This window comes from Piliocolobus tephrosceles, chromosome 16 (assembly GCF_002776525.5).
Source record: "Piliocolobus tephrosceles isolate RC106 chromosome 16, ASM277652v3, whole genome shotgun sequence".
Taxonomy (NCBI): Eukaryota; Metazoa; Chordata; class Mammalia; order Primates; family Cercopithecidae; genus Piliocolobus; species Piliocolobus tephrosceles.
Window position 1 is genome coordinate 26,632,484 of NC_045449.1, and position 12,849 is coordinate 26,645,332.

General features: G+C 45.0%; 2 protein-coding genes across 3 annotated transcripts in view; one reads left to right on the forward strand and one right to left on the reverse strand.

Moving 5' to 3' along the window:
- The window catches only part of CRLF3 (cytokine receptor like factor 3), a 54,534-nt gene extending 50,729 nt beyond the window's left edge, over nt 1-3,805 (reverse strand). Inside the window, exon 1 of one of the 2 annotated variants that reach the window (XM_023182900.2) lies at nt 3,577-3,805. In XM_023182900.2, coding sequence (XP_023038668.1) covers nt 3,577-3,705 — 129 coding nt within the window. In that variant the 5' untranslated portion in view covers nt 3,706-3,805. The remainder of the gene's footprint in view (nt 1-3,576) is intronic. The other variant, XM_023182899.2, reaches the window with a different exon arrangement.
- A 4,180-nt stretch (nt 3,806-7,985) lies between these two features.
- Nucleotides 7,986-12,849, forward strand: part of ATAD5 (ATPase family AAA domain containing 5) — a 62,541-nt gene continuing 57,677 nt past the window's right edge. The window contains exons 1-2 of the mRNA XM_026452256.1: nt 7,986-8,744; nt 10,442-12,336. Of these exons, the coding sequence (XP_026308041.1) occupies nt 8,679-8,744; nt 10,442-12,336 (1,961 nt within the window). The 5' untranslated portion in view covers nt 7,986-8,678. The remainder of the gene's footprint in view (nt 8,745-10,441; nt 12,337-12,849) is intronic.

Below are 12,849 nucleotides of genomic sequence, written 5' to 3' on the forward strand. Positions count from 1 at the left end.
AAAAAAAAAAAAAAAAAAAAAAAAAAAAAAAAAAACCCGTCTCTACTATAAAATACAAAAAACTAGCCGGGCGAGATGGCGGGCGCCTGTAGTCCCAGCTACTCGGGAGGCTGAGGCAGGAGAATGGCGTAAACCCGGGAGACGGAGCTTGCAGTGAGCCGAGATCGCGCCACTGCACTCCAGCCTGGGCGACAGAGCGAGACTCCTCCGTCTCAAAAAAAAAAAAAAAAGGTTACCTTTGATCCACCAATTCCTAGCTATATTCTAAAAGAACTGAAAACATGTCCACACAAAAAGTTGTCCACAAATTCTTTACAGAAGCATTATTCATAATAGTCAAAAGTGGAATTAATCCAATAATCCAAATGTCCATTAATTGATGAATGGATAAATAAAATGTGGTATATCCACATAACAATTATGCAGCCATAAAAAGGTTTGAAGTACTGTTACGTGCTACCACATCAATCAACCTTGAAACATTATTCTAAGTCAAAGAAGTCAGTCACAAGGGGCTATATACCGTATGAATTCATTTATATGAAATGACCAGAATAGGCAAATCCATGGAGACAGAAAGTAGTTTTGTGGTTGCCAGGGGATATGGGAGCGACAGCTAAGGAGTTCTTTTGGGGGTGATGAATATATACTTGAATTAGACAGTGGTGATGGTTGGACAACTCTATGAATATACTAAAAACCTTTGAATTGTAAACGTTAAGGCATGACTTTTACGGCATGTGAATTATATCTCAATAAAAAAGTCACATGCCAGGCAGCACAGTGGCTCACACCTGTAATTCCATCTCTGGAAGGCAGAGGTGGGAGGATCTTTTGAGCCCTGGAGTTGGAGACCAGCCTGGGAAATGCAACAAAACCCTGTCCGCACCCCCACCAAAAAAAAAGAAAAAAAAAAGAAAAAGAAAAACAAAAATCATATGCCAAAAAGATATAAGATCAGCAAGTAAAAAATAAAGACAACAGGTGGCATCCCTTCCTCTCTGCTCTTCTCATGCTTCTCCCATGCAAAATCCTTGACTAAAGTGCCATATATTTCACATAGTTACTCTGAAAATGACTGGAACCCTAAAAATATCCTAACCACCAAACAAAAGCAGCTGCTTATTTTGATAATATTTTTGTACCATAGACCTTCCTTAAAATGCAAGTTCACAGAGGACTTATGCCACAAACCCAAACATGCACAATCCCCTAGAGTTAGCTTTGAGAGATGCTGTTGTAACTACCACTGGCACAAAACACATTCCCAAAAGAGACTCACACTCACAAAAGAGAACTACATTATTACTCAGTCTAGTCAGAAGGCAATGGCATCAGGAACCTAACTGTAATGGATGTCCATTTAATGTTTTCTGTCTCAAGCCCAAGACAATGGGCCTCAAAAACAGAACAAAACAAAGCTCATAATAAACTAAACTACAGAGAAGTATGTTCTGTATTTAAATTGTTGGATATAAAATTGAAAAAAGTATAGGTTTGAAAACTGAATACTAAACCATCTAAGGTGTAATCACATGATTTTTTTTAATGCATCCAATATCACGAGAAATTAATTATTCCCAGGTGCTAAACTCACTCATTTAGTGTCAACTCTACTGATTCTGAATTGTTAATACACAAACAATAATCATGCTCATATATAATACACCTTAACTGACTGAAATGTTAGATGGTATTTTTTTATTATTTTATTTTATTTTATTTATTTATTTTATTTTATTTTTTTATTATACTTTAAGTTCTAGGGTACATGTGCATAACGTGCAGGTTTGTTACATATGTATACCTGTGCCATGTTGGTGTGCTGCACCCATCAACTCGTCAGCACCCATCAATTCATCATTTATATCAGGTATAACTCCCCAGTGCAATCCCTCCCCCAGATGGTATTTTAATATCTTTCTTTTTATACAATGTCTTAGATCTAGAGTCCCTATTTCAAAATAGCAGAAGGAATAATGCAGACATTTTCACAGAGAAATAAAGATGAGTGCATTGGAAGGCCTTGAAAAGTATTCACCAAATCAGCATAATCATATCTAGATTCTGCTTCCGGTTTCACTACTAAAATACAAAAGATGTCTGGCCTACACTGGCTTTACAAATATTTTTAAATACATAAAACCCGGCTGGGCGCAGTGGCTCACGCCTGTAATCCCAACACTTTGGGAGGCTGAGGCAGGTGGATCACGAGGTCAGGAGTTCAAGATCATCCTGGTCAACTTGCTGAAACCTTGTCTCTACTAAAAATACAAAAATTAGCCGGGTGTGGTGGCCCGCAAACCTGTAATCTCAGCTACTCGGGAGGCTGAGGCAGGAGAATCGCTTGAACCCGGGAGGCGGAGGTCGCAGTGAGCCGAGATAGTGCCACTGCACTCCACCCTGAGCGACAGAGAGAGACTCCGTCTCAAAAAAAAAGATACATATATATACATATTTATATATGTTTGCATATGTTTTATATATATATATAACCTAAAACATGTTGAGTCCTTAATGATGAGAATATCCAAAGACACTGTTTGCACAGCAGTTTTCTACCATTTTCAGGTTCTATACAGCATGGAAGTGCTAAGACGACCATCTAGATTAATATGAAGTATGACCCAGAGAAATTCAGATGGAATCCCATTCACTCAAAAAGCACTTATTAAGCAGATGCATTAATAGTAGCCTGAAGATTATCCGTCCTATCTCCAATTGGCAGCGGGTTATATCTTTTTCTATACATGTTCGAGGGTATAGAGAAACCATATGACTTTCCTGTATCTTTGACAACTCTTTCCCTGTGAAACAGATAACTGCACCACTTGGAAGTATCTTTAGCTTTTCATTTCAGCACTCCTCTCTTAAAATCTATTTTTCCATTTCCCTGTATCTTTGTATTCCCTCTCTCAAGGAAAATGAAATAATTTTCCTTCTGCTATTCCAACATAGCTTCACCTTCACCTTAAATTTTAAACCTTCTAGAACGGGATTACTCTAAATGATTTTTTAAAAAGCATTCAAAATCGTATATTATTCAGGCATTAACCGCATTTATTTAGTGCCAACGCTACTGCTTCTCAATCCCTACCCCCTCCCTCACTCTCGCCCTTAGTCCTCCCCTTCCAATATCCATTTTGTCTCCACTTTCAGTCTCCCAGGTCACTGTCCCACCTTTTCCTCAGGCTCTCTAAAATCAAAGTCTACCTACCGCAGGTTTTCCCGAACAGTCTCCTCCTCCCCCGACTCATCACTACCTGCGTGACCCCCTCGGAATCTGCTCTGGTCCCTTACTCTCCCAAACTTCGGACCCCACCGCTACTCCCATCGCTGCCCCACACTTCAGTGAACGCCCCTCACACCCTCCCTCCGCCCCCAAAACTTCCCCTTACGACCTCCCAACTCTCACCTTCCCCGTTCTCAGACTCCACTAGGTCTCCTTTCAAATGAATGCCTCTTTCCTACTTCAGAGTTTTCGGACACTCCCACCCTTCAGAGCCCTCCCTGCCCTCGCCCGGCACCCGCGCCGCCCCCGGGCCCACAGCGCCCCTGTGGGTGTGGCCCTCTGACCTGCCTCCGCGCCTCCCGCAGCCCCTCAAGCCGGTGACCCAGCTCCCGCCGGTAGCTCTGCGCTGCCTCCACGTTCTCGCGGGCCTCCTGCAGCAGCAGCTCAGGCTCCAGCTCCATCGCCCCCCTCATCTGGCCGCGCGGCCGGCGAGACCTAGCGCGGGTTCCCGACTGCGCCGTGCGCCTCCGCGCTGCCTGGCCCGGCCTGGCGCAGGCGGAAGCACCGCCCCGCCCCGCCCCGCCCCGCCCCGCCCCGCCCCACGACGACCTTGATTGACGGGCGCGCTGCGGCACCTCGCACGGGTGGCGTCTGGGTCCCAGCGCCGCCCGCCCCGCGTTTCACCCCGCCTCTTCCGTGCTGCGACACAGCGCGGCTGGCTGGGCCTCCTTGGTAAACGTACTGAGGCCTGGCAAGATTGATAACCAGCACCTCGCCAAGTGCTTCTCACAGCTCATCACATTGTTGCCTGACCTTCAGCCCTACCTGTATCTCCATTGCTCAGACGAGGAAATTGGGAGATAAAGGTGGGAATCGGCCCTGCGCGGTGGTTCACGCCTGCAGTCCCAGCACTTTGGGAGGCCGAGGCGGGCGGATCCCTTGAGCCCTGGAGTTCAGGACTAGCCTGGGCAACACGGCACGGCAACAGGCAAAACCCTGTCTCACCAAAAATACTACTACTATTACTACTACTACTATACTGCTACTACTAGCAACACGTAGTGGAGCGCGCCTGTGGTCCCAGCTAGCTACTCGGGAGGCTGAGTTGGGAGGATCGCTTGAGCCCAGGGGTCGAGGCTGCAGTGAACTGTGATGGAGCCACTGCACTCCAGCCTGGGCGACAGAGCGAGACCCTGTCTCTAAATAAAAAATCCTTTTTTTTTTTTTTAATTTAAAAATTTTTTAAAGTAGCGAATTGACTTTTCCAAGACGCAGGATTTGAGCCCAGATCTGGTGCCAGAGCACGCCTTAGGGCAGGTTACTAAAACCCATGTGTCAGCAGGGCGCGGTGGGTCACGCCTGTAATCCCAGCACTTTGGGAGGCCGAGACGGCTGGATCATTGAGGTCAAAAGTTCAAGACCAGCCATGGCCAACCTGGTGAAACCTCATCTCTACTAAAAATACAAAAATTAGCCGGGTGTGGTGGTGGCCGCCTGTAATCCCAGCTACTGGAGGGCTGAGGCAGGAGAATTGCTTAAACCGGGAAGCAGAGGTTGCAGTGAGCCAATATTGTGCCACTGCACTCCAACCTGGGCAAAAAAGCGAGACTTGGTCTCATAAACAATAGCAGGCTGGGCGTGGTGGCTCACGCCTGTAATCCCAGCACTTTGGGAGGCCGAGGCGGGCAGATCACGAGGTCAGGAGATCGAGACCATCCTGGCTAGCGTGGTGAAACCCCGTCTCTACTAAAAATACAAAAAATTAGCCAGACGTGGTGGTGGGCGCCTGTAGTCCCAGCTACTGGGGAGGCTGAGGCAGGAGAATGGCGTAAACCCGGGAGGCGGAGTTTGCAGTGAGCTGAGATCGGGCCACTGCATTCCAGCCTGGGCGACAGAGCGAGACTCCGTCTCAAGAAAAAAAACAACCAAAAAACAACAAAACCCGGGTGTCACCACCCAGAAGCTTGTGGACTAATGAGGGATCCAAGAGAGAGTCCCAAGAGATGACCAGCAGGACAGCAATTCTGGCACAAGTCCAAGAAGGGTGTTGGCAAGTGTTGTCTGTAAGGACCATGGTGAATAAACTGGGCTTGGGCTTGCCAGACCAGAAGGTATCTGTCACAATAGGTGTGACTATATGTAATAAAACCTTATGGGCAGGGCGTGGTGGCTCACACCTGTAATCTCAAGAAGCTGAGGTAGGAGGATTGCTTGAGCCCAGGAGTTCCAGACCAGCCTGGGCAACATGGCAAAACCCTGTCTCTACAGAAAATACAAAAATTAGCCGAGCATGATGGCGAACCTGTGGTCCCAGCAAATTGGGAGGTTGAGGTGGGAGGATCTCTTGAGCCAGGGATGTGGAGGCTGCAGTGAGCAGTGATCGCGCCACTGCACTCCAGCCTAGGTGACAGAGTGAGACTGTCTCAAAAAAATAATAATAATACAACCCAGGCAACATGGCAAAACCTCTTCTCTACAAATACAAAAAATTAGCGAGGCATGGTGGCGCGCTCCTGTAGTCCCAGCTACTTGGGAGGCTGAAGTGGTAGGATTGCTTGAACCCAGAAGTTTGAGTCTGCAGTGAGCAGAGATCATGCCACTGCACTCCAGGTTGGTGACAGTGTGAGACCCTGTCTCAAACACAAAAACAAAACAACAACAACAAAAATAATAATAATAAGGAAATGAATAAATAAAATGTGTTGCATAGATAAAGTGCTCAGGAAAGAAAGGGAATGAATCAGATCTATATGTATCATGAATGGCTTTTGAAAAAACGTGAGGTGGGATGTGCTGGCTCACGCCTGTAATCCCAGCACTCTGGGAGGCTGAGACAGGTGGATATCGAAATCAGGAGTTCAAGACCAGCCTGACCAACATAGTGACCCGTCTCTACTGAAAATACAAAAAAATTAGCCAGGCATGGTGGTGCGAGCTTGTAATCCCAGCTATTCAGGGAGGTTGAGGCAGGAGAATCACTTGAACCAGAGAGGTGGAGGTTGCAGTGAGCCAAGATTGAGCCATTGCACTCCAGCCTGGGCGACAGAGCCAGACTCCGTCTCAAAAAAAAAAAAACCATGTTGAATGAAAAAAGCAAATTGGCTGGGCACAGTGGCTCACCCCTGTAATCTCAGCACTTTGGGAGGCCGAGGAGGGTGGATCACCTGAGGCCAGGAGTTCTAGACCAGCCTGGCCAAGATGGCAAAACCCTGTCTCTACTAAAAATACAATTAGCTGGGCGTGGCGGTACACACCTGTATTCCCAGCTGCTTGGGGGGCTGAGGCAGGAGAATCGCTTGAACCAGGGAGGTGGAGGTTGCAGTGAGCTGAGATTGTGGCACCGCACTCCAGCCTGGGTGACAGAGCCAGACTCCATCTCCAATATAAAAAAAAAAAAAAAAAAACCCAGCAAATTGCTGGTGGAGCCTGGTGCTGGGCGCAGTGGCTCACGCCTGTTATCCCAGCACTTTGGGAACTCGAGTTGAGCGGATCACCTGAGGTAAGCCTGGCCAACATGGCGAAACCCCGTCTCTACTACAATACAAAAATTAGCCCCGCGTAGTGGCACGCACCTGTAGTCCCAGCTACTCGGGAGGCTGAGGCAGGAGAATCGCTTGAACCTGGAGGTGGAGATTGCAGTGATCCGAGGTCGTGCCACTGCACTTCAGCCTGGGCAACAAAGGAAGACTCCATCTCAAACAAACAACAACAAAAACGATACACTCAAACAAATGTAACAGGCTATATTTAATATAACTGCAACTTTAACGTAAAAAAAAAGAAAAAGAGATATTTTACCAAGGAGCCGCCAACATAGGGCGCGTTCGCATCAAAACCGTGAAGTAAAGAAGGCGGCCCGGGTCATTATAGAAAAGTACTACATTCGCCTGGGCAAAGACTTCCATACGAACCAGCGCGTGTGTGAGGAGATCGCCATTATCCTCAGCAAGAAGCCCCGCAACAAGATAGCAGGCTATGTCACGCATCTGATAAAGCAGATTCAGAGGGGGCCAGTGAGAGAGAGGTATCTCCATCAAGCTGCAGGAGGAGGAGAGAGAAAGGAGAAGACAATTGTGTTCCCGAGGTCTCAGCTCTGGATCAGGAGATCATTGAAGTAGAATCCTGACACTAAGGAAATGCAGAAGCTTTTGGACTTCGGCAGTCTGTCCAACCTGTAGGTCACCCAGCCTACAGTTGCGATGAATTTCAAAACGCCTCGGGGAGCTGTTTGAGTCTTTGTGTAATGCTGTAATATTTTCAATAAACCTGGGACAATGGGGGAAAAAAAAGAAAAAAGAAAAAGTAAAGGCTAACCAAATCCACGAAAACAATGCAAATGATGCATGAGATTAGAAACCAGAAAATTACTGGCACCCTGCGAGGACTGAACACAGGCCAACCAGATGAAGCAATGACTGCCTTTCTCGGCTGTTCGAGAGGACGAAATCCACGGAAGAAATGCCTCCTTAGTCGAATAGGTACTTCGACTTTTACAGGTGTAAAAGTCGAATTTTAGGCCGGGCGTGGTGGCTCAAGCCTGTAATCCCAGCACTTTGGGAGGCCGAGACGGGCGGATCACGAGGTCAGGAGATCCAGACCATCCTGGCTAACATGTGAAACCCCATCTCTACTAAAAGATACAAAAAAAAAAAAAAAAACCAAAAACAAAAAGTCGAATTTCGGATCCTGAGTGGACGTATATTGAGGTAGAAGGCTCGCCCAAATATTAGCATTTTATTGTGCATGGTAACAATGTAAATTATTTCCTTTTTCTGCATTTTCCTCTTTAAAGAGGGGCTAGCCTAGGGCGTTAAGAGTCTAAATTTTAATTCTGTCAACAACTGACTAGGTGACTTAGTGAAATCACGTCCTCAACGGTGAAACTGATAGGACAGAAGTTCAAATTTCCAAATTCCCGGGTTGGCTTTCAATTCCACCGTGCGATGGTTCCGCCCTCCGCGAGTTCGCCAAGGGAGTTATTTTGACCCTCTCGACTCACCGTCCGCGCAGCCTCCAGAAACAGCCGTAAACTCCGCCCCTTGCGCTCAGGACGGCGCGAAAACCCAATTGACAAGAATTCCCTCCGAAGCTCTGTGGTCCGATCTGCGTTCAGCTTGCTTTCCCTGCCCAGGCCCGGTCCCGGTCCCGAGCGCTCAGCCTGGAGCGCGGGTTTCGAGGGCACCCTGCATACACTGGCCGTGCCTCAGGGATCTCGCTGCCCGCGCTTTCTCATTGCCTCTTTCCGTGTTCGACTCGGCTGATCTGGGCCCAGCCTCCGCTCCGGCTCCCTGTCGGTAGGCGCCGGGGAATCCTAAACGGATTCCCAGAAACTTGCAGAATCCCAGAAACTTGCTCCTACTGGAGCGGGCCCGCCTCCATGGCCTCCAGGCAGACCGGGCTGGACCGCGTAAGGTCCTAGGAGACGGGATTCCGGGAAGCGGGGAGTATGGTGGGGGTCCTGGCCATGGCGGCTGCAGCTGCTCCCCCTCCCGTGAAGGACTACGAGATTGAGGTGAGGTTGAGTCGAGGATCTGTTGAGTTCCTTCCTTTGTCTTTTGGGGGACTGGGAGGTGGGTCTGGGGTGGGACATTGTGAGGACCCACAACTGTGACACATTGTGTGCAGCGGTTGCCAGAGCGTGTCGTTTTTTAGAGTCGTGACAAGTCCTGATAAACATTTGGATTGTGAGATATTTGCGGGGCACAGTAAATTGGGGACTTAAGATAACACGGCCAGTTCCCAGATCCCGAAATGTTGGTGGAACGTGATGTTTTGTACTTCTGGCATGTCACAGAGGATCCCAGGGTCAAGTTCTGGATTCGTGATGTGGAATCACTGAACTTTAGCTCTGAAAAAGATCTTTAAGTTCAACTAGTTCGTACATCCACCTGTGCTTGGAATGCCACTTTTTTTGGTCTACTTAGTTGTTATGCTGATATTCCTTTGCTAAATCAAGGCAGTTAGTTACTCAGTTTGTCTTCTGGTACTTGATGTACACAGTTCTTGATTTTTATGTGGTCTGTTTTATCAATCTTTCCGTTACAGTTTCTGGTTTTGGTGCCCTAATGCTAAGAAACCCTGTTTCATAATAACGGTACTTACCATTTAGTATGGTAAGGGTAAAAACCTTATACACATTATTTTGCTTAATAGCAACCCTATGGTCTATTATCTGTATTCTACAAATGAAAGAAGGTAAAAAGTAGCTAAAAGTAAGTTAAATTTTTTGAAAAAGTAAATGGAAAAGTTAAAAGTAATTTGCTTAACATTTTACACCAGTAAATGTCAGAGCCAGCATTTAACTTAGATTTGCCTGACTCTGGAGCCTATGTATGTTGCCTTTGATACAATTGCATTTTTATTTATTATTATTATTATTTTATTTATTTATTTATTTTTTTGAGACGGAGTCTCGCTATGTCACCCAGGCTGGAGTGCAGTGGCCAGATCTCAGCTCACTGCAAGCTCCGCCTCCCAGGTTCATGCCATTCTCCTCCCTCAGCCTCCCGGGTAGCTGGGACTACAGGCGCCGCCACCTCGCCCGGCTAGTTTTTTGTAGTTTTTAATAGAGACGAGGTTTCACCGTGTTAGCCAGGATGGTCTCGATCTCCTGACCTCGTGATCCGCCCGTCTCGGCCTCCCAAAGTGCTGGGATTACAGGCTTGAGCCACCGCGCCCGGCCACAATTACAGTTTTATAAATAATAAATCAATGGCGTTTTCTAATACATGTATGATTTCTTTTTTTTTTTTTTTTTTTTTGAGACAAGGTCTTGCTCTGTCACCCAGTCTGGAGAGCAGTGGCACAATCTTGGCTCATTGCAACCTCCGCCTTGCAAGTTCAGTGATTCTTCTGCCTCAGCCTCCGGAATAGCTGGGATTACATGCGTGCACCACTACGCTCAGCTAATTTTTTGTATTTTTAGTAGAGACTGGGTTTCACCACGTTGGCCAGGCTGGTCTCAAATTCCTGACCTCAAGTGATTCACCTGCCTTGGCCTCCCAAAGTACTGGGATTACAGGTGTGAGCCACCATGCCTGGCCTGGTTTAACTTTAAAGCTTATTTTCTTTCTAATGTATCACGTTTTTCACCTAAAGAAGGCTTCCTTTTTTTAATCCTATTACGTAAACCATTAGATCCATGTTTAAAATTTATATTTTGTATTATCTTGCTTGAAATAAGTGCCTTTTTTTCTTTTAAATTGCTAGCCATGCAAAAAGCGAAGGAAAGATGATGACAGATCTTCCTGCAAAACAATTACAAAATATTTATCACCACTAGGGAAGACTAGAGACAGGGTTTTTGCTTCACCAAAACCTAGTAATATTCTGGATTATTTTAGAAAGACCTCACCCACAAATGAGAAGACGCAATTAGGGAAAGAGTGCAAGATAAAGTCATCTGAATCAGTACCTGTTGACAGCAACAAAGACTGTATGACACCTTTGGAAATGTTCTCAAATGTAGAATTTAAGAAAAAAAGAAGGAGGGTTAATTTATCTCATCAACTAAATAATATTAAAACTGAAAATGAAGCTCCAATTGAAATTAGTAGCGATGATAGCAAAGAAGACTGTAGTTTAAATAATGCTTTTGTGGAAAGTAGTACTTCTATTTTACTTTACAAGAAACAAGTAGAGGTACTTGCAGAAAACATTAAAGATACAAAAAGTCAACCAAATACTATGACCTCCCTGCAAAATTCTAAAAAAGTAAATCCTAAACAAGGGACCACAAAAAATGACTTCAAAAAGTTGAGAAAAAGGAAGTGCAGAGATGTAGTAGATCTATCTGAAAGCTTACCCTTGGCAGAGGAACTAAATTTGCTTAAAAAAGATGGTAAAGATAGTAAACAGATGGAGAATACTACAAGCTACTCTAGAGATAATGTAACTGAAGCAGCCCAGTTGAATGATAGTACAATTACTGTCTCATATGAGGAATTTTTAAGAAGTCACAAGGAAAATAAAGTGGAAGAGATACCAGACTCTACAATGTCAATTTGTGTTCCTTCTGAAACTGTTGAAGAAATAGTCAAAAGTGGTTATATAAGTGAATCAGAAAACTCTGAAATTTCCCAGCAGGTACGCTTTAAGACAGTTACTGTTCTTGCACAGGTTCACCCTATTCCGCTCAAAAAGATACGGAAAATACCCCGAATTTTCTTGCAACAAAAGCAATTTGAAATGGAAAATAGTTTATCTGATCCTGAGAATGAACAGACAGTTCAGAAAAGAAAATCTAATGTTGTTATACAGGAGGAAGAATTAGAATTGGCTGTTTTGGAAGCTGAAAGTTCTGAAGCTGTGAAACCAAAATGCACTCTAGAAGAAAGACAGCAATTTATGAAAGCATTTAGGCAGCCAGCATCAGATGCACTTAAAAATGGAGTTAAAAAGTCTTCTGATAAGCCGAAAGATCTTAATGAAAAATCTCTACATGAAGAAGGAAGAGATGATAATTCTAAAAAAATCATGGAAAATCCTGGTATCCAAATGGTTTCAAAAAATGGCAATTCACAGGCACACACTGATAAAGGAAGTTTTCCGAAGGAGAAAAATAAAAAGCTAAATAAGAAGAATAAGAAAACATTAGATACTGGGGCTATTCCAGGCAAAAACAGAGACGGAAACACTCAAAAGAAAGAAACAACCTTTTTCTTAAAAGAGAAACAATATCAAAATAGAATGAGTTTAAGACAAAGGAAAGCAGAATTTTTCAAAAGCAGCACTTTATTTAACAATGAAAGTCTTGTTTGTGAAGATAGAGCAAATGATGACCTTCTAAAGGTTTCCTCTCTGTGTAACAATAATAAATCGTCAAGAAAAACCAGCATACCGGTTAAAGATATTAAGCTTACACATTCTGAAGCTGAATCTGAAGACAGCTTGCTAAATGTTTCCACACCCAAGTCAACCAGAAGATCTGGAAGAATTAGCAGCACACCTACTGCAGAAACCATTAGAGGTATTGATTCTGAAGATGTACAAGATAGTAGTCCACTAAAGGCTTCCACTCCAAAAGCAACCAACTTATCAGAAAAGCATAGTTTATATACAGCGGAATTAATAACAATACCCTTTGATTCAGAGAGCCCTATTAGGTAAGGTTTGTTTTTGTTCTAACGTTCTAGTATTCCGCATGTATTATTAGCTGGGGACAAAAATGCTTCAAGTATTGGAGGATATTTTTTTTTCTAGAACACAGCTATTAATAAGAAAAATAACAGGATTTCTTTTTTTTTTTTTTCTCACTGTGTCACCCAGGCTGGAGTGCAGTGGGGCGATCTCGGCTCACTGCAACCTCCACCTCCCAGGTTCAATCAATTCTCCTGCCTCAGCCTCCCAAGTAGCTGGGACTACAGGTACCCACCACCACACACCTAGCAAATTTTTGTATTTTTAGTAGAGATGGGGTTTCACCATGTTGGCCAGGCTGGTCTTGAACCCATGACTTCAATCCACCCTCCTGGCCTCCCAAAGTGCTGGGATTACAGTCATGACCACCGCGCCCAGCCTTGAAGAAAAAGAACAGTCCGGGCGCGGTGGCTCAAGCCTGTAATCCCAGCACTTTGGGAGGCCGAGACGGGCGGATCACGAGGTCAGGAGATCAAGAC